At 40.4% G+C, this 26388-nt stretch overlaps 1 protein-coding gene across 1 annotated transcript in view; it reads right to left on the reverse strand.

Annotated features, from left to right (window-relative positions):
• Window positions 1–770: 770 nt before the first annotated feature.
• The window catches only part of GLIS3 (GLIS family zinc finger 3), a 440244-nt gene continuing 414626 nt past the window's right edge, over window positions 771–26388 (reverse strand). Inside the window, exons 8-10 of the mRNA XM_054583075.1 lie at window positions 26024–26199; window positions 2370–2552; window positions 771–1524 (exon numbers count right to left, since the gene is read on the reverse strand). Of these exons, the coding sequence (XP_054439050.1) occupies window positions 1385–1524; window positions 2370–2552; window positions 26024–26199 (499 nt within the window). The 3' untranslated portion in view covers window positions 771–1384. The remainder of the gene's footprint in view (window positions 1525–2369; window positions 2553–26023; window positions 26200–26388) is intronic.

Below are 26388 nucleotides of genomic sequence, written 5' to 3' on the forward strand. Positions count from 1 at the left end.
CCTCCAACCAGATTTTCACAAAGAATGATTGCCTCCTTTTGCTCACCTTCCCAGCACTGTCTCCTCTGCTCCTTAGGTCAGACCTGGCTAAGAGCCGACGGTCGGACAGCGGTGGGTGGTGGGCACATCTGAATCACAGTCGGGAAGAGGGTGAGAACAATGCAAAAGGAGGGAGAAAAGTACAGGGGGGAGACAGACAGACAGATGGTGGATATCCTAAGGGAGGGGAGCAGAGGCTGTGCAAAATAACTGGACACAGGGCATCTCTAGTTTGGTTTTCTGAGAAACCAAGGGACATAACCCAGTGTGTCCCCGTGCTCACATCTTCTAGCACATCTCTGGGCAGAGCACCAGAGCAGAAGCAATGGGGAACTAGTCGTGACCTTGTGCTTTGAACAAGGTCTTTGAGGTGGAGTTGCCGAACAGTTAACCCTCCAGGGTTCCTGCTACAGCACTGGGAAGAGGGTGTGCCCACCCCATTTCCCTCAGGTAGCCTTTGCTAATGCAAAACTAACATTCCAGGAGTGCTCACAGGTGCTGCAAGGTGTGGCCAGGCAGGGCTGCTCAGCTGGGGCAAAAAATGTATGTAGCTGGGGTGATTAAAATAATTTTTGCATCCAAAGGACAGACTTCTAAATATTTTTTTTCCATTGAAAGTAAATGTAAATAACAAGTCTTTAAAAATGAAAGAACTAAGATAGGTTTTTGAAATATAAAACAAGTTGTAGTGCCTTTCAAAAGACTGTACTTGACAGAACCGTCTTATTCTGCTTTTGGAGAAATACTGAAAAGCATTGGTTAGCATGGGGATATCTAAAAGGAGAGGGGGAGGCAGCCAGCTCACTGAAATGCCAGGCTGGTGCTGGAAACCGGGGGCCTGTCCAAGAGCACAGCCCACTCTGTGTTGTAGACCTGGGTTTCCCTTGTGCCTGGCTTGGCTTCAGCCAGCAATGAGGACGAGCACTGGCCAAGGCAGTTCACTGTACTTCTGGCAATTCGCATTGTCCTTCTCTATTTAGGGTTTTCAGCAAGGGTGATTCCCAAACTACATTTTCACAAGCACATCACTTCATTGGTGTCCTCTGAGGGTTGACAGCCAGGAAGTAACAGACATCCAGTAGAGTGAGTCTCAATTCCCTTTGAAAAGACAGTCCTGCTGTCACTAGCAAACCCAGTGAGAAAAAGGAGCACATGCAAACATTCCTGCAAAGCCCAGGTATGACCGACCGTTCAGCCCTGCCTTCCAAAGACCCATCTGTGACTTCGCAGGTTCCACTGATTCGGTCAACATCCTTTCCAAACAGTCTATGAGGGTGTGAACACAAAAGGTGGCAAGCGATGAAAAGGTTCTGGATGCCAGTGGTAGTGGAGGCCAGGGGAATGGTTAGCCTTCAGTATAAACAGAGGAGAGCTGGCTAGGACAGCGGTCCACAGCGCTGATCTGCAAGAATGTGCTGCTGTCTTCAGGCCCACTGCGAATGGACTCTCCAAAGAGGCTTGAGGAACCGGAAGGCAAATCATACACTGGAAGAGAACAAACACACGAGTCAATTCCTGCCTCGCCGCACTTGCCAGGCATGCAGTGAGGTGACCGTGCTGAACCAGGCCCTGTAGTAGGCATCTTAAGGTGCCTCGGGCACCTTAGTGGAAGAGAAGGCTGATGTGCAGACAGATGGCGACAATAAGTCTTGGCACAAAATATGGACTGAGTATAAGCAAAAATGAAGTGTTCTGGGAAGGGAGAGGGTAGTCTCAATAAGAGGTGCTATTAAAGTTGTGTCATAAAGAAGGATGAGATTTTTACAGATGGAGAAATTAAAAAAAAAAGGAAAAAGAAAAAAAGAACATCCTAGAAGGAGGAAGTAGGGAGCAAAGACAGAGAGGAGGGGGCATGTGGGGCCAAGTGTGATGGCAAAGCTCAGGTGCAGAGCATGTAGGGAAATGTGTGTGAGGGGGGTCTGGAAAGGATGATCTGGTCTAACTCATGGGGGCTTTGAATGCCATGCTGAGAAGAGTAGACTTTATTCTCTAGGCAACTGGAAACTAAGGTATTTGAGCAGGAAAATCTTATTTTATCTTTCATTTTTGAAAGGCATTAATTATGGTAACATGGAAGGCAGAATAACAGTAAAAATAAGGAGCTGACATAGGGAGACGTTGGAAGACAAAGGATGACACATGATGGCACGTGGACTATGGTCATGGACGTGGGGCTGGATAGAAGGTGAAGAGGAGAGATGTTTAAGGGGTAGATTCAACAGGATTTGATGCAGTCATGTGTGGGGTCTTTAGCCCAGCTGGTCACAGGAAACCCAACTGGTCTCTCCTGCCACTCTGCACAAACTTCTAAGTCACAAACACCAACACACCTGCAATGCCCGAGTGAGTCGAGAAGGCTCTGTGGAAAACATCAAAGCCAGCCTGGCCCATGGATGTGGGGACCAGGTAGTCCTCGAAGGAAGGCACTGCACTGCAGGAGCTGCTGGGCGGCATGGTTCTCTGGGATTCCGGGTAATGTGGGGGGCAGAATGTCTGCAGCTGCCCATAAAATCCTGAAATGCAAGCACGGCATTGAGCTACTGCAAGGTACAACTTCCAAAGATCATTCCAACCCTGCCAGACCTTCATTCAGCCTAGCTTCATAGGACAAAATACCTTTAACTCTTAGGCTCACCCATAAAACCATCTAAGCAAGCGTTTGGAATGCACCTTTGGGCAGAAGTGCTACCACCTCCAGGGGCTTTCAAAATTTATTGGCTTATGACATTTTTATTCCTCCTTGAGCGTGTGAAGCTGAAGGACATCTTCCTTCCCCTAGACTCTCCAAAGGGTCCTGGATGCTGAAGGCCTGACTTTCAGAGGACATTACTACCCTGGCTCTCCCACCAAATTATCAGTGCATCTCCCTTACCTTCATTTATCCTATCTTCTGTTTTTCACATTTAGTAAAAATCTGAAGAATTTTTAAAAAAGCAACAGAGATCTAATCATTCACCTTTCCTTCTAACAGAAAAATTTATGTACATTTCTATCTTTCTCATTACTTTGAATAGGTACATAGTATCCCACAGTTGGATTACTGCAATTTACTCAACTATTTTTATTGTTGATCTTGCAATGGGAAAACTGAAAGTGAACAAATAGTAAAATTAAGAAATATGTGGAAAGATTTCTTAATATTTGAAAATGATCATCAACATTTTGCTAATCATGTTTCATTTATCCCTTTCAATTTTTTCCTCACTTAATGGAGTCTTCCTTGGGATCCTATGTGTTCTTATTTTTAATAATGTTCCACACCTTCCTTTTCCTTTTTCTTCTTTGCCTCCTGATAAATTTAGGCTAATGGATTACTTTCTTGTCATACAGTATGCTTTTAAAATATAATAATGAAATCTTCATTCGATAATTTATTAAAGAGAGAGTTGCAGCTCTGCTGGAAACTGCATTTCCTGAAATGCAAAATGTGACCGTCACCGTCTATGTCACCAGGCTACTGTGAAGATTAAGCAAGTCATGAGATAAGGAAACCCATACATAACATTTTAAAGTGCTTTATAAATGGCAGTTATTATTGCTATCACTACTTTGTGTTTCATAGGAAAAAATGAGGAATTAGAAGAGGAAGTGCCCCAGAGTCCCTTGTACAACTATTAAATGACAGAGAACACAGAACTAAGCCATGAACTTCAGGCCCTAGTCCTATGTGCCTTCCTCTACTAGAACAGCCTCTTCTTAAGATTGAAAATCTTTACATTTGATAAAAGAAAATTAAGCTCCTATCAAATTAGACAAAATTTGATTAAAGAAAATTAGGTAGCGAGGTGCTATTTGGGTTCTTTTAGGCTCTTTAAATACAACCAGGGTGTATTGACATATCCAGCCTACCATGCTTACAACTTTTCTCATTTCTGAATGGTACTCTAAAGTGTAACTTTATTGTTACCCTTGGCTGCCAGGCCTGTTCTATGGTTGTGAGAAACATTACCAAAGAATATGAGCTAAAGTGCCCATAAAGACACAGGCTGGCCCGCTAGGAGCTTATGATCCAAGATAGGGAGATAGACGCAGGTTCACCCACAGGGAACACTCATAGTAGAAACTAAGTAATAATATCCTTCATAAGAAGATGGTTGTACATTTTTATAGAACCAAGGGAAAAATCCACATAAAATTTGGGGGGAATATTATGTGCATGTTAGCAGTATAGACTAGGAAAACACCTAAGGAAATTTCATGTCAAAGTAGAAGAAAAAAAAAAGGGAAAATTAGCAGCTCTTCTCTTTTTGATATTCAAAGGTTCTCTATGCTCTCAATAGACAGATGGGCAAAGGACTCAAAGAGACCACTCGAATTTGACTGGCCGATATGGACAAACTGTCAGTCCTCTAGCCATCAAAGAAGTGAAAATTAAGGCAATGATAAAATACTATAGCCTACTTATCACATTGATCAAGATTTCTAAAAATGACTCTCAATGCTGGACTCAGAGTGGCAGCAAAGTCATTCTGCATAGCGTTGTGGACGTGGCAAAAGTGCATAAGCCTTTTGGAAAACAATTTGACAACCTGTATCTAGAACCCTGAAAATGTTCATACTGTTTGATATGAAAATTTTACTCCTGGGAGTGTACCCTAACAGTGTAGTCCAAAGAAGAGAAGAAATTCTATACAGATGGTCATCACATTGTTTGTTGTCATAATAGAAAATTGAAGAGTCAAAACGGTAACCAGAAGAGAATGGTTAAGGAAAGAGTGGTACATGTACATGATGGGGATATTAAGTAGCCATTAAAACAATGATTATAAAGAATTTTCATAATGTGGAAAGACTATTATAAGGTTCAGTTGGAAAAAAGCCAAGATACAAAGCTGAATATGAATACTAGACCAGTTATGTGGAAGTCTACATATAAGATGGATTGCAAGGCAATATATCTATAGCTGTCTTTGTTTTTTTTCTCTATATTTTTCTGAATTTCAATAGTGGTGAAAAGCAAGTACTCTGGAGCCAGATTTCCTGGGTTCAAATAGTAGCTCAACTACTTACTAATTGTGTAGCCTTGCGAATTACTTAGCCTCTCAGTGTTTTAGTTTTCCAATTTGTAAAATGGAGTTAAAAATAATATCTATATCTCACTGAGTTATTATGAAAATTAAATGAATATTTACATACTATATAATATAACCTGATAATATAATTATATTATTAATATTTATTAATGCTAATAATTTAATTTATATAATATACATATTTGCTAAATAAGGAAAACAAAGAAAATTATTTGACCATAATGTAATTCTCAAAAGTGAGAAAAATTTACGAAGAGAAAGAAAACTTTCAAAAAGTCAGTAAGTCCTTCGGCAATAACCAAACATAAGAATAAACACAGCAGTGGGCCTGTGGCTCATGTACACCTCCCAGGTGTAATCCTCTGGAACGTTCTTGGCCCTCAGGGACCTGAGCAGTATACTTCTTGCTGATATTGATTCCCAGATCCTGCACTGACTGACACAGACCCTGATTTCTTTACTCAGCAAATGCAGACTCAAAACAGCAACAAGTTTGAGTGGTTTGAAGAACCTGGGATGTGCAGCTTTGTGGCTTGCGAGGTCTCTTGAACAGATCATAACTTTGGGTACCTGGTGGCCAACCACACGTAATCATGGCACACCCATCAGGAGGAAAACATTACCATGAACCATCAGGGTTGGTTTATTAGAATGTAATGTCTCCTCACTGAACAAAATAGACAGTATTTGCTATTTATCCCTCTGTTTGCTATACTTAAATTTGTCAACCATAAATTCCCCAATAGCATTCCTCAGTGTAATGTTACTCTTCCAAGAAGAGAAGATACTTTTCACTAAACTCCCCATCTCCCCAGAGAGAGACATTAATCACTCAGGTGTGTCAGGTACAGTGATAGAGACTTTCACCTACCTTTTGTGAAAATTAATTCATTCTTTCTTTCCTACCTTCTCTCATGCTTCTAAGAGACAGTAGAAATGTCATATGGCTTCAATCTACATTTGAGCGTTGTGATGTGTAAGAGTATAAAAGGTTTGAGATGCAGTGAAATACACCCAATGTTAAATATTAAACCCTGCATTCTGGGCTCCATTTGCCAGTTTCGTCTGTCCATCTGGACCTGAGTAAGAAGGCAGAGTGGACTGTAATTCCTGCCTGTGGGTGTCTTGGCTGACACAAGAAATAGTCAAAACCAGAATGGCCCCGCAAGCATGTTTTATCACTCTCACAGCCAACTCAGGGAAAGAAAATCCTCTTTATTAAATCCCTCCCTTCAAGAAGCCAGTTACTAGAGATGCCAAGTACACTGGTGTGGATGACTGTGGTCACTCAAGTCAAAGAGCTTTAACATATCCTCTTCTCAGTGCTATTTCCATAAAACTAATGAAATTAAAAAAAATTCTATTAGGGTCTTGCCACACACACAAACTGAGAAAAAAACCTCACTCATTTTTTTTTTTTTTTGATGAATGGCTCCTGTATTCCAGCTGTTGGATTTCACATAGTAAATTTGGAAGAAACACTACATCTCGGACCCAAAGCAAAACGAGGCAAGATGTTAACACATGTCGTGAGCATAAAACATAAGAGCGATGGCAAGGTCAGCCAATCTGTCAGTCAGTCAATGGCAGTTATCAAGTGCTGGTCAAGGTACTGCCGGAGGGACCAAAGCAAGAGAAGATAATACCTTGTCCTTGAGGACTGATAATGCAGTTGGAATGAGAACACATATTTATAATAGCCTAAGAATGCACACATGAATTTATATTGGCAATAAATGTTAGTTGTTCCATTTAGTTATAAAATCACTCCTCCCCCTGTTTTGAAGTTATTTTACCTCCCAGAATGGACGGGGTGGTGGAGGAGTGAGAGTGGGGAGGACTTTGCAGATCAACTGATTCTACCCAAGCTGCAGCTCTTACAGTTGAGGGAGAATCAGCCCTCCTCTCGTAAATATTGGGAAGTTTTTCTTTCCCTCTAAAAACTAACTTGTTTTTATAACTATAAACATATTTGGAATTAAATATACTAATTAGAAAATGGAGAACAGAGTAAACAAATAAAGGAAAAATTACTTTTATTTCAATAATTGAGATATAGCAGATATATACACACAAAACAGATATGTAGCAGATTTTGTATCACATTTCTCCCTTAATATTGTCTATGAGCTTCACATATTAAAATTCATTGTTAAAATCCCTCCTCTTTGTCACATGGGGGCCCCTAATGTTTCTGTGGTAATAGGTTAGATCAGGAGTTCACGGTCATTCCTTCTAATGATGATAAAGCGGCCCCATGAATCTGGGCGTGGATTTCCTTCACCAGGTGGAAGGGGAGTGGAGGAAGTTAGAGGAGAAAAGAACTGTGTGACTAACTATGATAAGGGAAGGGTATTCTCTAGGGTAGCATCATCCCATAGAACTTTCTGTGATTATGGAAATGACCTATGTCTCGCTGTCCAGTACAGTAGCTGCATGTGGTTACTGAGCACTGGAGATATGGCTAGTGTGACTGAGCATTTGACTTTTAATTTTGTTTAATTTTAATTAATTCAAATTTAAATAGCCACATGTGATTCCTGGCTACTGTAGTGGACAACACAGATCTAGGGTAACCTGTATTCCCAGGTTTAGCAGACTCTGTTTCTTGGATGTTTCTGATTAAATCCCTGAAGGAAAAACACATGACCCACCAAGAGTTCCGATAAAAGCCAAATAATAATTCTTAGACTCCTGGCCTTCAAGATTGGAAGTATATTAGACTCTTCATTACATGTATCTTCTATTTAGAAATTTACCAATCCAATCTTTACGGAAGGAACTTCAGTAAAAATAAATCTATAAGCTCTGGACAGTGTGGCTCAGTTGGTTAGGGTGTTGTCTGGCAGATGGAAAGGTTGCAAGTTTGATTCTCAGTCAGGGCACATGCCTAAGTGGCAGGTTCAATCCCTAGTTGGGTTGTGTTCTAGAGGAAACCGATTCACGTCTCTCACATAGATGTTTCTCTCCCTCTCTTTCTCCCTCCCTTCCCCTCTCTCTAAAATAATCAATGAGCATGTCCTCAGGTGAGAATTTGAAAAAAAAATCAGTAAGTAGATAATTGTCACCCAAACTACAACCCTGAAGAGGGCTGATGAGCATTGTTTAAGCCAAACTTCCAGGGCATTGCAGCTCTCCTGGAGAAACCACCCGTGCTTCTGGAGGTAGGAGAAGCAGAAGGAAATGTGTCATTCGCTGTGCAACTAGGTCACCATGCCCACTGCTATGGTCACTGGATGAGCTATGATGGTGGAGTAATGTTCGACCCAGCTCTTTACTCACATGGATGTACCTTGTCAAGGTGCTATGTCAGGAGCTGTGTCCTCAGTGGGTCTGTTTAGGCAGTAGGTGGTTTTGCAAAACAAAATTCTTGTTTTCCTTGATGGTGAGGCTGGGAACCACTCCCAAAATCTGGGCACCAGGAAAAGTGCTGGATGGACAATATTCGGAATTGAGGCTGATTCCTCCCTGAGGTAGGCACTGATCAGATCATGGTATGACCGCATGTAGATGCAGACTGCCCATGCGTACAAACGACATACGTGTGGACTATCAGGAGAGCTGCCCCAAACTCCTTCCCCAACCAGATCGTAGCCTGATCAGGCCTGGCAAGATCCTTTGTGAATGTCCTTAGAAACAACGCAGAGAACATTTGCTTCCGAAGGCCCTTCGGTATTTTCAGAGAGGAAAACCCTTCAACTCCTGTGTGATCATTTCAGGGGGCCCGGCCAACACTGTAATTTTCAGCTAAGGCCCAAATCTCAGGAGTCACTTGTTCCCTTGACTTTTCAGAAGAAACACTGATTAAGGTGTGTGCTTGACTTTGCCATTGTATTTTTGTAAAATGGGTGTATTTACAGTATCTATTTCATGAGGAAACTGCAAAGATGAAAAGACATGGTCCATGAAAAGTACTGAGCATGAGCCAGGCACAGAGGTAGCACTGCATAAACGTTACTCTTCATTTTTCTTTCCCTATTCTTCTACTAACACAAGCATCCCAACTTTGATGCCTCCACTCACTCAACAACAGTATACTAAGCACTTACTAAGTGTTAGAGACACAATGATGAATGAAACATGCGCTGTGCCTTCTTGAAGTTTATGTTTTAGTGAAAAAGGAAGGTAAGCATATAAATGAAAAACCAAGTAACACAATTTCATACTATATGTAACAATAAGAAGGAAACTTTCTTTAAGGGATATGTGGAGATGCAACTTTTTTCTCCAGAATACATTTGAGGTAGGAAGAGAAAAAAGCAACACATAAGAAAGAAGTTTGGGTGCTCTGAAAATGTTGTAAGAAGAGGACCGGTGGCGCCTCCTTTTGCCTGGCCCTGTCTGGTGAGAGCAGGTATAATTAAGAGGCCATCTCACAGCTCTGCTGAGCACCGGCCCTGGCTGAGTGGTGCTCATCAGTTTGTGCCTGGGTAGCAGATATTAGTGGCAGAGGCAAAGCTGGCAGTGCCTCGGCTTCTCGGTGATACAGTTGTTTGCTAGCCAACTGGAAGGAAGCATGTGCATTTATGAGCTTTATGACTCTATTTGTCAGCAGGGACGATAATTTTGTGGGTCACTTTAGGAAGTGTAGAGTTTTGCTCTCTAGCCATATGATTACTGCATGGGCTGGGGCACGGAGAAGCCCAAGTGATGAGCGGAAGGGCTCAAATCTGAGAGCTCCAGCGACAGGGACTTACAAGAAGACACATCACCCGACTCCCCTTGGCTCACTAATTTCTTCTTTTCCAGCATACCCTGTGGCTCTTTGTGGACTCCCCCCTACCCTCCGGGGGCCTTTGAGCCACCTTCTTTGAATACCTTTATATCATGTAACCCATGATACAAGTCAATGAGATGAACAAGGAAGACATAGATAAATTTATTAGTAAAGCTCCTAAGAGTCCTAAGAATAGGATCTTTGGGGTTACTTTTTAGCCTGATTTTATGCATTAAAACTTTACCCAGAGAAAGGCCTACAAAATCACACACTTCCTACTCACATATGGTACCTTAGTATTAGAAAACTCTCAAGGTTCCTTCTTTAGGTAGCCGTCTGACATTCCTGTCTTGTATGAAGGTAACTAAAAGAAATGTTCTCATTTTATAGACAAAGATGTGGAAGCAGAGGAACTTCTGAATCCCTTGCCGTTATAACCAATACTTTGTTTACAGGATACCACGCAAATAAAAGTGGAAAAGTCATGCAACCATTTTAATACTTCCAAACATTCAGATACTTGAAATGATTCATGGATCTAGCCTTTCTCTTAAAACAAATTGGCAGCAGAACTACAATAGCCATCATGTAATCTCCTGCTATTCCAGAGTTTTCTCATTTGCAGTCCCCTTTTTTTGGCATTTTCACAGAGCATTTTGGTTAGTGTTATATCAACCACTCAGAGAGTTCCGTCAGAAGAAAGAAAACTAACACTTATTTGCTCTGAGAAGGGATTGTGTTTTATATAGGAAATCATCCTTACCACAACTTCTCAGTTAATTAGTATTGTTTCCAATTTATAGACAAATAAACAGAGAAGTTAAAATAACTTACCCAAATCCTCATAGCTACCAAATTTTAGAACATAGTTCACGTAGACTACCAGGGCTTAGGCCCATGGGACAAGTCAAAATAAACAACACCTTGCCATTTTTGGTAAGGTCCCTCATTGCCATATCACAGGCAAAGTTATGCAGGCTAGATCAACGTTTCATATAGCACAAATATTTTCATTAGAGGAAAAAATATTGAATTAATACAATTGATGAAATCACCTAATCACTGAAAAATTCTAAAAACCCTCAAGAGTAGAAACAGACACTTTGGAAATTTGTTTTGGCTAATTTTCTGATTTTGTTCCTGTTTTATTTCTATCCATTGCATAAACAACTTGGATCTGGGTTTGAATCCTGGGTGACCCATTCACCAACTGAGTGTCGCTGAATAAATTATTTTCCTTCTTGAGCCTCATTTTCTTTTAAAATACCTATTTTATAGGGTGTGAAAACACTATATATTAGAAGATTTATAAAATCATCTAGTGCATTCCTTGGCATGAGGTTAGACCCTCAGCAAACTGCAGCAATTATTATTACCATGAAAAGCTTGAAATTATTTACAGATTCTGTATAGTGTACAAACTATTCTTAAGCAATTTTTTTCTGATAACTCACCACCTTTAAGTATAAAATGATACTACATTTAAAAGTGAAATTGCCAAAATTTGACTATCATTCTTTTTTGTCTTGGCTCCTGGTCTTGGCCATCAACGTCACCCAAGTCTTATCTCGCTAGAACTTTACTCAGCGGGTGGAGAAACTGACTCTTCATTTTAATAGAGTCTATAAATGGGGAAGCTGTAGGAACAGCTCACAGACTGTGTTAAGAAGACAGATTTTTCTTCAGGCTGAGAATTGAACCAGCTTGCAAAGCACTCGAGCTATTTACAACTGACATTTAAGCAACTACTGTACTGAGATAGAGGAAAATAATGGAAATAATAACCCTTAAAATTCCATTTGAGCACATTCCTATGGAAGGCACCCCATGATGATGGTTCAAACACTGACCACAAGAGCCGGTGCCCAGTATGAGGGCTCTAACTTAGAGAAGTCCACTTGGTTCCAAGACGCAGGGCCATTTTCATTGATAGCCTCTCCTGCCTGCTCGCAGGCCACAGCGAGATGCACTCTGAGCACCCTGGGTGCTCTCCTCCTCTTGTGCCCCTCACAGCACTTTTCCTGGTCTGCAGCAAGCTGCCAACAGCATTTATCACTATGAGCCACATTCTCGGCGTTGTACATTCATTTCCAGGGGGTGGGGTAAGGAAAGAGGGAGAGGGTCTGCTGCTGATGTCGGCAAAGGTTCGAGTAAGGAGATGGGAGTAGGCAGGGTGTGTTGCTGAAACGGAGCATAAGGAAAAGGGAAAAAGCAGAGTGAGAAGAGAGGCATGTGTAAAATTCTCTTGGTTAAAAGATGTAATTGATTTTCATTTAAATATCCCCAACCCACTGAAAACCCTAATGCGTGGTGGCCTATGGCTTCCAAATTCTCAAAATGATAAGCTGCCAAAGTAAACTAATTGCAATGTGTCTCAGTAATTGCCATGTGTGGGTATATACAGTTATAGTAAAATGGTTCAGTGAATCCTGACAGTGATAATGCACATTTGGAAATTACATAAAATAGAGTCTCTCAAAACCAGAAGCCCTGAGGAGCATGAGATGGATTTGAAAGCCAGCTTTGCCCCTCACTGGCTGTGTGGCCCTGGGGAGGCCATAGCCTCTCTGAGCCTATGAATCCCTATTTGTAAGAGGGAGATAATAATATAATCCTCACAGTAGGAAGAAGCAGCAGCATAGGAAATAAATGGAAGGGGATTTAGTGTCCAGTAGCTCATGAGCTGTCACCCACACACCATCACCTGCTCACTACTCCCCATGACTCATAAATCCTAGACACATGTAATGTCTGGAATGGAAGGTGGAGGATTTGGACACTCTGTGTCTGATGGCTGTATGAAGCGAACACTTTGCTCATTAGTCAAGGTTGATAAGAATTAGTTGGGAATTTCTCTGTGAGCAGGAGCCACTCTGTTGCTGCAAATATCAAATAAAATTATAAGTGTGAAAATATTTTATAAACAGTAAAACTTACTGAAAATTATATTTCCTAGTGTCTCATTATAAACCTGGTGTTACTTATCATCCGACCTTCCCTGAGTACAAAGGTAAACCTGCCCATGATTGTGTTGAGCTCTGCTCTATGAAGCTCAAAAGAAAAGAGAAAGAAAAAAGCTCACAAGCAATCCTTTGACTCAAGGCTACTTAGGCCTGAAGCAGAACAAGGGAAGAATGGCAAAGAATGGAGATTTAATTCTATCTGCCCTTGTCCTTCCAAGCAAACTTTGAGGATTCCAGACAGAGAATTAAAGGGATGTTAAAAAGAAGTGCTGCAGCTGCCCCTGAGGTCTGTGAGAGCCATCTGGTACTCTATAGCTTTTAGGTTGTACTGCATTTATAGGACTTCCCCAGGACCTGAAGGGAGAAAGAGGCTGAAAAGCATTTACTTCCTCAGTCCTGGGCCTGCACCAATCGCTTCCTTTGGGCCATCCCTGATTGGGAAACCATTGTCGGGGAGCCTTGAGTCCTGCATGCAGAGGCTCTAGGCCAGTGATTCTTACAGTGGATGCCACAGCATCAGCTCCACCTTGGCTCTGCGGCAGACTCAGTGAGTCAGAATCTCTGGGTGCAGGGTCTGGAAATGTTCATGTTCAACAGGTATTTCTTATGTGAAAGATTGAAAGGCTCTAAGAACATCTTTAGATGATTTTCAATCATCTGAAAGTTTTCTAAATAAAATCCTGTGAGAGGCTCTAAGAACATCTTTAGATGATTTCAATCATCTGAAAGTTTTGTAAACAAAATCCTGACAAGAAAAAAACAGAACAGTTTTGATTTCATTTGACATGAGGGAGGGAAGCTCTTCTGATGGGCATCTCCTCCCCCTCGGCTGGTCCCCAGTCCTTTGTGCTGACCACGGGGTTCTTATGGATAAAGCTTTGATGATTGTAATAAAGTGATCTTGAATTACACTCCCAACAGATGGAGATCATGATGACTTCCCCCCTCACCATAGTCTTTCTCTCACAAGTAAGTTCTTGTCAAGGTAAAATCATTGGGCCTTAATTTGAGTGACTCAGAAGTAATGGTCTTACTTTGACCCCATATTGATCCTATGCCCTAGACTTCTGTTACCTAGCTGTAACCAAACTCCCATGTTATATACACTCCACTAGCTAGGTGACTTCTTGCTTCTCCAAATCCAAGTCTGTGATTATACAATTTTCCAGCATTCTAATCTCTCAAAGAATGGGCCCCAATAGCCTGATTACTTCTCCCAGTGAACCTCTGCTTTATACTCAGCCCCTCTTATGTAACTGTTACGCCTCCCTAAAATCTACTCTCTAAAATGTTACACTGAGATGAAACTGGGCTTGAAGTAAAAGAGTACAGAAATCTATATAAGGGGCTTGAGATACCAGTGTGGACATCGCACGGGTGAAACCTGAAGAGTGTTACTGGATCCCAGGGTCTCTGTCACCTCCTTCCATTTAATTCCAAGAAGCTTAACTTTTTATCTTGTTAGAACTTGTGGACACTGACTACTGATCTGGACAACCCAGTTATGACCTTCTGGGCCTGCTCCACCCCTCCAGCTAGACAGACTTCCTCCCACTGCCACCTGGAGGCCATGCTCTGCTAGGAAAGACACGGTCCTTCCTTTCTTGCTTTATTTCATTCCACACCAAACTGTTGATTTTTAAATTTGCAATATGCATCTCAAAATGTGCTATGGTGCTACAGGAAACAACTACATTAAATGACTCCCTGCCTACATGCAGACCAAGAGGAATATCTTCTCACTGTTGAGTTTAAAGGCTTTGCTTGCCAAGAATCATCCCTTAGATATAAGCTCAGGCTTTTGTCTGTTTTCTCTATTGGCGTAAAGTTAGCATCCAAAACAGGACCTGGCACATCACAGAAGCTGAATATTTGAGAATGAAAAAATGAATGAGTGAATGACACCCACAGCTAGAGGCTTTGGTGAAAACACTCATGGTAAGAGAGCTACAACTGAGCTCAAAGGTTCTGATCTATGAACTTTATGTACAATAGTCCAACAGAGTTTCAGAAAATAAAGTGACTTCCCTTCCTATCACTGATTTTTTTAATCCTCACTGGGGGATATGTTTATTGATTTTAGAGAGAGGGGGAGGGAGAGAAAGAAGCAGAGAGAGGAAGGGGGAAAGAGAGTGAGAAGAGGAAAGACAGCAGGAGTGAGAGAGACAGACAGACAGACAGACAGACAGACAGACATTGATTGGTTGCTTCCTATAGGTGTCCTTACTGGGGATCAAACTCACAACCTTTTGGTGTATGGGACATCACTCCAACCAACTGAGCCACCTGGCCAGAGTTGACTTTTTTTTTTTTAATTGAGGAAGAAACAAAGATGGTGAAAGCATGATTGGACCTGTCAGGTTGACCTGAAGGGTTTTGTTGCCCCAAGCCACCCTTTTCGTTGGGTACCAGAGAAACCACCAAACCTGAAGAGGAAAAAGAGTGGGTAGGAGTATTAAGCAACTCATCTCACCCCCAGAACACCTTCTGTTCTTTAGGAAACCATCTCAAGGTCAGGGAAACTTAGTAAACTATGAGTTTCATCTCTAAATAGTGGCAGAAATATATTTCTTACTTTCTTCACAAAGTCATAATGAGGATCCAGATATTTATCCAACAAATATTTTCCTATAGTCTTTTCTGTAGTTACTAAGACTGATAGAATTTTTTACTTAAGAGTAATTTACAAAACATATTCCGTAATATAAATGTAGGTACTGACCTCAAATGTATTGATAAAAATGCTGCTTCAGCCTAAATCAATGATGCAAAAGACCATGGGTAAATACCTGGTTAATTTGGATCCCCTAAATCATTCTTCCACTACAATAAGGAAATTTAAGGACTTGAAGTAAAGGTTTTACTTTAGGTTGTGATATGAGATTGCATTTGGTGGAGAAATGAGGGAGTGGAGAGGTTGGTTGTTATACTTAAATGATCTAGAAAAATGCCTAAATGTTTTTACTTCAGTAGACTCACATCTTATAAGGTCTAGTTCTCAAAGACCCTGCAAAAGAATGAAATGGAAAGTTTAGTCAGAACAATGTGGTTAGAGAGGGAAATCAGAAAGAGCATTCACAATTGTAAGTAAACCAACTAGAAATTCTAAGAGAACTGGGATTGTTTAGCAACATAGTCTGAGCCCAGATGATTTGAATGTGCACACAACAAGCCAGGTCTAGAGTTCCATTGTTGTTTTGTCTTGTTAACACAGTGACCTTGTTACCAGTAACCCAAATCTTCCTGATGTGTGGGGTTCCCCCCTTTATCTTAAGGAAACTCCACCAACAGCTATTCATATTTTTTTCTTCTAAACCATCAATTGATTGTATATTAATATTGTATATTAATTAGGAAAATTCCAACTGAAAATACAAGAATTACAAGACACAGATTGTTATTAATATGTTCCCCCTTTAATAGTACAAATGAGCAATCCCTAAAATAAAGTTGTAAGAAAATATTTAACTTGATTTTAAGAGCTACATTCATTAGAAGATAAACTTCGTGAGTTTCAGATATAAGACAGAACATTGGCTTCTAGAAGAAATGCCATTACTTCCCCAAAAGAATGAAAAAAGCACTAAATCTGTAAATATGTTAATAAACACTTTTCTATAGGCGTTTTTAAGTTAACTGACAGAGAAGTCCCAATAGTCAATGAAGTAGAAATTTTCTGGATATTTTCCTTCTCTTCAATAAGTTCTGACTTCCAATTAAGAAAACAGAATGTCGTGTTGCATGTGACACAACCTGAACAGCAGAGTGAAAGAAGAGGCAAACTACTTAATAAATAATATAAATATCCAAGTAGTAGTTCCTGTTACTTAATCCCTGTTATAAACAAATTACCTTTAGTGCTTAATAAAAAAAAGGGAAGATGCTGAATCACATTATCAACCAAAGGAACAAATTAAAACAACTTAGCTGTACAAATTGTCAGGAATTAAAATGATTGACAATGTCTAGTGTAGGGAAGTGGAAACTCTAATGCACTGATGGTGAGAATCTGAACTGGTATTGCCTTTGGGAAGGAACATATGACATTATCTATCCAACTTTAAAATATGCATACCAATTAATTGAGGAGTATCTCTTTCAGAAGTATTCCCTAGATAAAGTATGCAGACATATATATGCGTGTGAGAGTGTTTGTGTAAAAACATATACGTATATGTATATGTATATGTATATGTGTGTATATACATGAGGACATTTAACATAGCATTCTTAGTAAAAGCAAAAAATAAAAATATAAATGTTTATCACTGTGGAAATGGTTAAAGAGATGATGGCATATTCCTGTAAATACTATACAATTTTTTTTAAAAAGGAGTTGATCAGTATACATTGACCTATAAACAAACACAAGTACTGTTTGTTATGTTAAAAAAAAGTAAGTCATAAAGTACAGAACGTGAGGCCATTTTTATAACAGGGCATGTAGGTATGTACATGTATCTATGCACATATGTGTAAGTGCATACACACACATATATTTCATCTCTATAAGCATTTGAAGAGGTCTAAAAAATACCCACCATCTTAGTAGCCTTTACCTTTGGGCAGTGAAATTGAGGTGAGCATAAGGCTGGGAGGTAGCTTAAACCCTTCATACGTAAGTACCCTAAGCACTTAAAAAATGAACAGGTAAAGGTTTTCTTTTTAATTTAAAAAGTCCAAAAATTTTTAAACTGTACTTAAGGATGGTGCTAAGAGCCCAGTAACCCTGGTTTGTTAATTTAGTAATCAGACTGGCAGTTTACCCAGAATATACGTGCTTGAGTAAACAAGGCACAGGAGAGGATGAACTCAAACTCTCTCTCTCTCTCCCCCCCCCCCGCCGTGGGGTAATCCCCATAGAGACATAGAGACAGTGGTCACTCCCTTCCCTAAGGTGACAGTGGCAGCATAGCCACTGGTTAAGAGACAGACTCTGTTGTCAGGTGGTCCTGGGTATAGAGTCTGGCTCTGCCATTTCAAGATGAAGAAATTGTGGGCAAGTTACTCAATGTTTTAGTGATTCATATTCCTCCGTAAAACGGGAGCAAGTAATGCCTTCTTTATAGTGTTGTGATGAGGATTAATGAGAAATTCCATGGTAAGCATTCATCATACTGCCTGACACAGGAAAAAGACAAAAAGTTTCAGCAATCTGTGTGCCAAAACACATGATCAAGTGGTTGGTGGGAAATCACACATCATAGTATTTGTATTGCTAGCAAATTAATGGTTCCACACTTAACCTCAAAAATATTCCCAAGCAACTAAAAATGTCCACAGTACTGTATCTACAGGCAAAATCGTGAAGGAGAATGAGTGTGGGCTTTGGAGTCAGACCGTGCTTATGAAACCAGCTCTGATACTCACTAAGTATGCGATTTCAGGCAAAGTATATAATCTCCCAGTCTTACCTGGGAGGCTAGGGTTTATAAATATTTTTATTAATGTTTTTATAAGGATTAAACAATGTAAGTGGATGTATGCAGAACATAGAGTATCAGCTACACAGTAGAAAAATAACAACAGTGATAATAGCTCTAGTGAAGTGAGTGTCTACTGTGGGCTATGCATTTTTTCTCATTCTCATACCAACGCTGAAAAAGAAGTACTACTAGGTTTCTATCAGATTCAGGAAATGCAGATTCAGGACCCTGCACCACTTGCTCACAGGGTTCCGGACATATATGCCTGCCTCCAAAGTCTTGTCTTTACTTTTTTCTACAGCTCACTTTACTCTTCCTGTATCTCCTTGGGCAAGTCACAATTTCCTCTTCTGAAAGAATATGACCGATTTGAGGATATGTCAGCTAGTGGCTGTGAAAGCTTTGCAAACTTAAAGGTGCTTTTGGAAACAAGAAAATGCCTCAAAATATTTCTTCCACAGAGCTGCCACTGCTCTGACTTCCACAACTAGGCGCTCAGTACTAGGCATGTTTCAGGTGTCCTCCTTTAAAGTGCAAATACTCACGAGAAGAGGTACTACAGAATCATTAGATCATCCCATTTCCTGTAGAGGGAAGTCTCAGGGAGTTTCTAAGAACTGGGTATCTAAAGAGAAGGATGGAAATAGGATGAAGTGCCCATAAAAGGGGGACCCTGAAAATTTGACTCATAAGTCATAACTTTGTCAACGGGTGGACCCACCAGTTGGTCTAAAAAGCCATAAGCAAAAATCCCCCTCTTTCTCAGCTCCTTCTTTCTATTCATTCATTTTTATTCAATAAATATTTATTAAGCACTTACTATGTGCATTATGGGATGAGCCAATCCCCGTCCTGAGGAAACTTATAATTTAGTTAGAGTTAGCTGAGTCAGTCATCTTAATATTCTTACTGATATATGGGTTTAGTCTCTGTGTGTGTGTGCTTGTGTGTATGCAAATGCTTAACTACATATGGATTATTTGCAGCTCAGTCATTTCCATAATCAATCACTGAAACAGCTTTTCTGATTATGAAGACCATCGTATACTCCTCCCACAAAGACTGCAACCCACACACATACCTAAATTTAACTTTCATTAAATTTATAAAGTACTAGTTGTATAAAACTGTTCTCAGGGTAATTTTGTAGTAATTAAGTGTATAAGAGTAATTAAGAATTTTCTTGGGTTTAATCATCAATCCCTAATACTATATGAGCATTAATAACATCGTAGCTGATACCAAAAATTATTCCTGATTATGTCTGATGATGATAACATCGGCCGATAACGTCAGTATAACATGAAGCACACTCATTGGCTTGTTCCTCTTATGAATATGTCACAACTTTCTCAGTGAAGACTATTACACTGTTGATTTACAATCAATCTCATTTGTCTTCCTGAGTTTCAAGGGGAAGTTCTAACACATGCTTAAGTTGTAAGCAATACAATTTATAGGCTTACTACTTCATTATTTCACAACCTCACATATGCAGATGTGACTAAATTTCCTGTGAGGGGACAGTATGTTTATTGTTTCTATAATTTGCCTTTAAAAATAACCTTTTCAACATTTAACACTATAAACTCCCAGAAATGAGATCAGTTGTGGCTATGACCCATAGAGCTCTTTCTGGAAAGTACCATTGCACAATCACTGTAAGTAAACAGCCAACAACACAGGAAGAAGTTAAACTTGTACCTGCCACCCCCTCCTATTTAATTATCAAAGTTCTAAGATTTCTTCAGCTTGAAGATGGTTTGGCTGTTTGGAAGGACAAACCACTTACAACATGTTTTGTTCTTAGAGGTCTGTTGGTGGCTAGAAACCTTTTGTTGCCAGATGTAGTCAATTTGAACTTGGCTGACAAGCTTACCACTCCATACTGAGGTGGGAAAATGCCACCATTGTCTGGGAGCTAACTGGCCTGCTTCTTCGGGGCCTGCAGGCAGGGTATGCTTTAAATCAGGGGAAAGACAGCTTATGAACCACAGGAGCCAGGAACAACAGAGAAAGCCCCCACTTCCCACTGCTGCCGCCTTCATATCAAATGGCCCAGGCCGGGTAGGCAGCTTCATGGTGTTTTTCCTAATGAAATTTAGTGACCGGACCATGGATGATGGAAAGCTTTGTGTTGGCAGCTGGCAAGTCCAGAGGGGTGAAAGTAAGAGCAAGCAATGGAAAGTATACAAACCTAAAAGAATGGGGTCAAGGGACATAAAATGGAGCAGAACCCTTGGAAAGAAGTCTCTGGGCTCTACCACTGATTTTCAAGAGGCAATCAGTGTGGATGGTGTGAGATAGTCCCATTTTATAGATTGAAAACCAACCCCAGAGAATATTTGGCAGACCCTGCAATGTGCCTATCTGATAAGCATTATTAACAGAACATTAAGTTTGTTAAGCATGGCAATGCACTAAGATACCTGTCTTCCCAGATTCCTTTGCATATGAGGGTAGCCATGTGACTGAGCTCAGAGTACACCTGTCTTTCACTCTTCTTTCCCGCCACCGTCTGAAACTGGGACAAGACATGAAGACTATCAGTGTCCCTACTGTGAACAGGAAGATGGAAGCCACTGTTAAAGATGGCAAAGCAGAAGGCTGGGAGGAGGCCGGCACACTGCTGGCTCCGTGCGGCTGTTCCTCCTCCCTGTGCTGTTTATTGTTTGATGTCTTGTTATGTGAGAAGAGAAAAGCCATACGCTGGGCATGCTGCTATGACATGATAAACAAATCCTGAGAAGTCTCATGCTTTGTACTGATCCGTATTACAAATAACAGGCTCTTTTGGAAAACTAGGACTGCGTCAGACCACTCAAAATCTGTGAAATCTTCTAACTACAGGAGTGACAAAATAATCAAGAGGGATCTTGGGGAGCCAGTTCTGTGTGGCTGAGAGCTCCTCGGTGGTTATTAAACATGTTCAAAAATGTTGGTTGGAAATGTTGGCTTGCAATAACTGAGACAACAGGTGAGAGACCAGCACATAGGAAGGACTGTGATCTCCCATTGGCTGAGGGCCCTGCAAGGCCAGGTGTGCAGCTCTCTGGGGAGGGAGCCCCTGGGGTCATGCTCTTCAAATTTTATTAAAAGAGAGCTGAAAGGGCTCCTGCCTGTGCAGCAGCCAGGCTGAGGGTTTTTACATGTTCTTCTTTACCTATGGCAGCTGGATTTGCCTAGGAAAGACCATGTGTGAACAAATACCACATTATTTGTTCACATACGTTATTATGACAATTCCACATTATGATGATATCATTCCCCTATTTACCAGTTGCAGCTGAGTGAGCTGCACTATTGTATGGGTGTTCTATACATGCAGTCCAACAAAACCCAAAAGCTAGGCTATAATGTTCCCACCTCTCCCATTCTATTCCCTACACACTGCCCTCGCGGACTTTCCTAAAATACCAGGCTGGCTTCCTCACTCAGCTGCATCACACTTAGCACAGCCCCAAATCGCTTCCTGTGCTGGCCTGGCCAGTTCCCTAGCCTCCTTTCCCTCTGCTCCATGGCTTAACCTGTGCATTCTAGCCACACAAAAACTGCCTCTGGCTCTTCACGCTAGGCATGCACAATGCTGCCATTTGTGTTCTTGCTTGTGCACTTTGCTTCCCCTGCCTGGAATGCCTCCCCCCACCTATCCTACCCAACGAACTATTTATTTTCAGAACCCTATTCAGGAGTCACCTCTAGGAGTCCTTCTCTGAAATCTTCCTCGAATAAACCAGTGCCTTTGATATCTTCTGTTATTGCACGTATCATAGAGCATCGATTAAATGACATTCATGTTTGCCTGGTACATAGTGGATGACCAACGCACACTTGCTGACTTGAACTTGGCCTCTGCTTGATGAGTCCAGAAAAGGAAGGTTGTGAAAGTGCTGTTCTAGGAATTCCCATGGCATTCTCACAGCCTGGAATGAATAGGTCATTTAAATAGAAATTATCCATTAGCACCATAACAATATGTACAAATATCAACTCTCAGGCAACTAATCCAGGCAAAATTCTGAAGCTTGCCTGGGCAAGAGAGCAGTCCTAAAGAGAAAGAAAAGGCCAAAGAACAAGCTTACATGATTGGAAAGAGTTGTTCTTATGTTTACATCTAAAATAAAAGACTAAAATGCACCAAGAAGTTGCCTTGGAGATACCACCCAAACAGAGACGCGTAGATGCTATCAACATTCAAACGCTAAAAGAAATGACACCTTAGCCACCTTACTAATGAAGCAATATGAATGGAAAAAGTGGATGCAGAATCAACAAAAATGTGTTCTGGCCTTGGGTCATTCACTAGGTGAGGGAACTTGAAAAACCAGTGCTATTGATTTTTTCAAAGTATGCCTTTTACAAAACACCTCTGAATAAAAATATACATTGAACACATGACATCTAAGCTCTGTATTAACTAATCTAGCATGAAGAAAACTCAATGGATTTCATTTTCTTCTTTATCTGTAAGAACAAAACTACTCTGAGTTCTAACCTTTCCAGGCTCTATGTAATGTAACAGCACCTATGTACAGGTATATGTCCCCATGAAAAGATACAATAAATTCTTAGGTGTTTTGTTTCTTTAACTTACTTAGAAACACGTAGATTAAGAATGTGACTTGAAAATGTGGACTTCTTTTTAAAGATGCCCGTGTATTTTGCCAAGACAGCAATGCCTAGGTATTTCATATTTTTCTATGTATCTATTCCCATCTCTGAAAATAAAGTGATGGCATTTTTCTTTAACCTGTACCTACTGCAGGGAGTACAGAAAGGATGGGGGTGATGATGCTCTTTAAAGCCATGAACTTCTTGAAAAAGAGAACAAACACTCACTGTAGCTGTCATGTTAGCAACCTGACACTGTTTGGGGCTTTAAAAATGTAGTTTTATGAGGAGAAGAAGTTCCTTTTCACTAAGAGGCTGGAGAGTGCTGTCCAGCGCACTAGTCCAACCAAAGCTGAAAGGCATGGCCAATATATGCAATGCATTTAGAGGTCTCTCTGCTCCTATCATTCCTAGTACTGATTCACCCACTTGAAAAATATTTGATCAATTTGGTCTTTATCCTAAAGAGTAGTGGATGAGAAATACTTGCGCCTAGAAAGTAAGTTCCAGAAAAAAAAAATTTTTCAAAAAAATACTTGAAGGAGGATGTAAGGCTGTATCTGAATCCCTACCTCTTATTTCCTAGCAATGGCCCAGTAGCTAATGCACGGACACTTCCTTTGCAGACTCAGCCACTTGCCCATCTTCTGGGAGGAAATCATGGTTTCCCAATTTGCATAACTATATTCTGATCTCGTCTAGAAAGGCTTGTGGTATGTATTTATTTTTAGGGTTTCTGTGAGTAGATTCTCGCTGGCCATGGGAATTTTTAACAATGAAAAAGTTAAAGTTAAAAATAATGCAAGTTGACAATTAAAAAAAAATGCGAGAGAACAGTCTTTTGCCAAGCTGTATGGCAAAATAAAAGGTACATCTCATTTTCTGTGTTCCCGTGTTTCATTATTCATTTGAGTCAATCACTTATTCAGTACATATTTACTAAATGCCTGCTTAGCACAAAGTATTATGCTTGCCCCAGGACTACAAATATTATCCCTATCCTCAAAGAGTCCAACAAAGAAAAGGGGAGATTAGAAGGAAGAACATTAAATTAATTAAGCTCTTACTCTGTACCAGCTGCTTTTCTTGTCGAATCCTCATAACAACTGATAAGAGAAGGTAGATAAGACTCTCCTCATCTAATGAATGTGGACTGAGGCTCAATAATTTGTCTAGAGTCACAGAATTGGGTAGACTGGTATTTGCATTCAAATTGGTATAATCCCAAAATCCTTTTTAAAATTTCTTTAGAAAGGAAAAAAATAAAAGAAAATAATCACCTATTATCCTACCACTGAATGCAAAGAACTGTTAATGTTTGGAGAATTTCCTTCCAATTTTTTTCTATATATAGGTTAAATTTTGAGTTTTGAAAATATGTTTCACAGCTGTAATCCAAGTGTGTTATACTGCATTTCACTGGAATCATGACACCACGTACTCTGCAAGTCTCCATTACTCTATATGGCACAAGGAAGAAAAATCACTGCCTATTAGATTATGCCACTGACTGAGATATGTTCAGATTTCAGTGATGTTAAAGTGAAGATAAGAATTGCGTGTCTTAGGATAAATGACCTGTTCTGACCTCCACAAAGCCAACACTCAGGCAGGCCACCTTCTGCCTGCAGGTGAGGGTAGCTTCACAGCACAGGGAACCTGGATCTTCCCCATATGAGACAAGCTCCTTATCTGTGTTGGGAGACACCCTTCAAAAGGGAGAGCGCTCCGTCTTTCTCACACACACATTGCTTTGCACACAGTAGACATTCAAGAAACATTTCTTGGGTGAATAAATACATAACTAAAACTTCAGAAGAAGTTTACCAACAGAAGAAGGTAAAAATTATCATAAGCCCAAAGAATGGTGGAAGCCCCAGCTTTGTTGGTGAATAGTGCATCTGTGTGGCTCTACTTGGGGAGCGAGGGGACGAGATGGATGGAACGTTGAGCCAGAGGCACGGACCCTCGGCTTTTCAAGGTCATTCCCTTCCTACAGCCTGCCACCATCTTCACATTCTCTCATCTTCAGCTGTCCAGGCCCTTACATTGATGTTATTGCCCAAGCCTAGCTCGACAGTGCTGCTTAATTCTGCTATCTTGGGAAATCATTCATACTTAATCACACTCAATTTGAATACTGGTTTAAGTTTGCTTAAGGACAACCACCCATTAATTTCAAGTAACAACTCATATGAAGCAAATTCGGGAGTCAGCAAGAGGCAGATGGAAAATAATCATGTTTTTCAGACGAAGCTAAAACAGTCTAAATGGACAGTATCTCTTCTGCTTATATAAAAAGGTCTGAATGCCCCAAGAAAGTAGAAAGCTATGTATACTTTGAGTCTATATGATTTGGCAATTCAACTTTCTATTGATGTTCACTAAGATATCTGGCTGAGTCAGTGAAATGCGTTCAAATAAAGAAAAGAAATCAGGCCAGACTTAGTTCTCCATGTATGTTCTGAGTTAAATATAAGACCTGTACATTTTGAAAACCATCACGATTTCTCTTGCCTTCTTTCCCTCCTCTTCTTTCTTCATGAACCTATCAAGTATCTATGTGTGTTGATAACATGTGAAGAACTGTGCTAAGTTCCCTAAGAGAAATGACAATGGGCCAGAAAAATCTGACCTCAGAAAGCAGTTTCCACATTAATAGTGAAGACAACTTTTACCCACAGAGAAATAAATTACAAGGGAGAGAGAAAGCACAAGTACTCTCAGAGGTACAGGTGACATGTAATCAGGGTTTAGAACCAGGAGAGGTTAAGTCGGCTAGGAGATCAGGAAAGGATTCAGAGAACAGGTGTCATTTCACCTCCAGGATGGCGACCATCTAGGCAGCTGAGAATAGGGGCAGAGACCTGCGCATGGGCAAAAGGACTCCTGATGTTCCATTTTACATGACTGTTTATTATTTAGAAAACAAGAGGTTGTTGTTAAGGCCTATCCACGAGGTGTTAAAGCTCTGGGTCAATAAATGGATCTTCACCTTGGGCGGACCACTTTGGGGTGTCATAAAACATACCATCTTAGGGCCTAAGTCAGGAAAATACGATATGACTTCATGCTGATTATGTGTGAAATTTTAGAGGAAAGTCATAAAAGCCAAAACTTGGTGTGAAAGAGAACATTTGAAATCCACAACTAGTAATAAGACAACTGATTAAGAAGCAACAGCGCAGTATCACTTTCCAAGGCTCAAGGGACTGACAGCTCCTCATGACTCACCATGTACGTGGATTCCATTTGGTTGAAAAGAAGAGTTTGTTTCTGGCTGATAGGACTTCAGGTGTGATCCTGAGGGCTGCTGGGTATGGGGAGGCTGTGTTCTCTGCATTATTGACGAAGGAGCTGACACCCTCCGGGGACTGATATGGTGAGGAGATGGAGCAGAAGGTGCAAACCTGAGAAAACAATTTGAAAAGAAAAGAATTGGTATAAAAATTTTAACTTTTACATAAATAAAGATAAAAAGTGATAAAGATGTGATATCAATTATCTAGATAATTTCTTGAAACAAGAAATATATGAGAATTCAGCACTAAAATGTCCGGCATAAGAAATGAGTGTATAAATGTGATTGATTTTCAAGT

Source organism: Pteronotus mesoamericanus, unplaced genomic scaffold, assembly GCF_021234165.1.
Source record: "Pteronotus mesoamericanus isolate MK-2021 breed Mesoamerican mustached bat unplaced genomic scaffold, CSHL_Meso_final contig_73, whole genome shotgun sequence".
Lineage (NCBI taxonomy): Eukaryota > Metazoa > Chordata > Mammalia > Chiroptera > Mormoopidae > Pteronotus > Pteronotus mesoamericanus.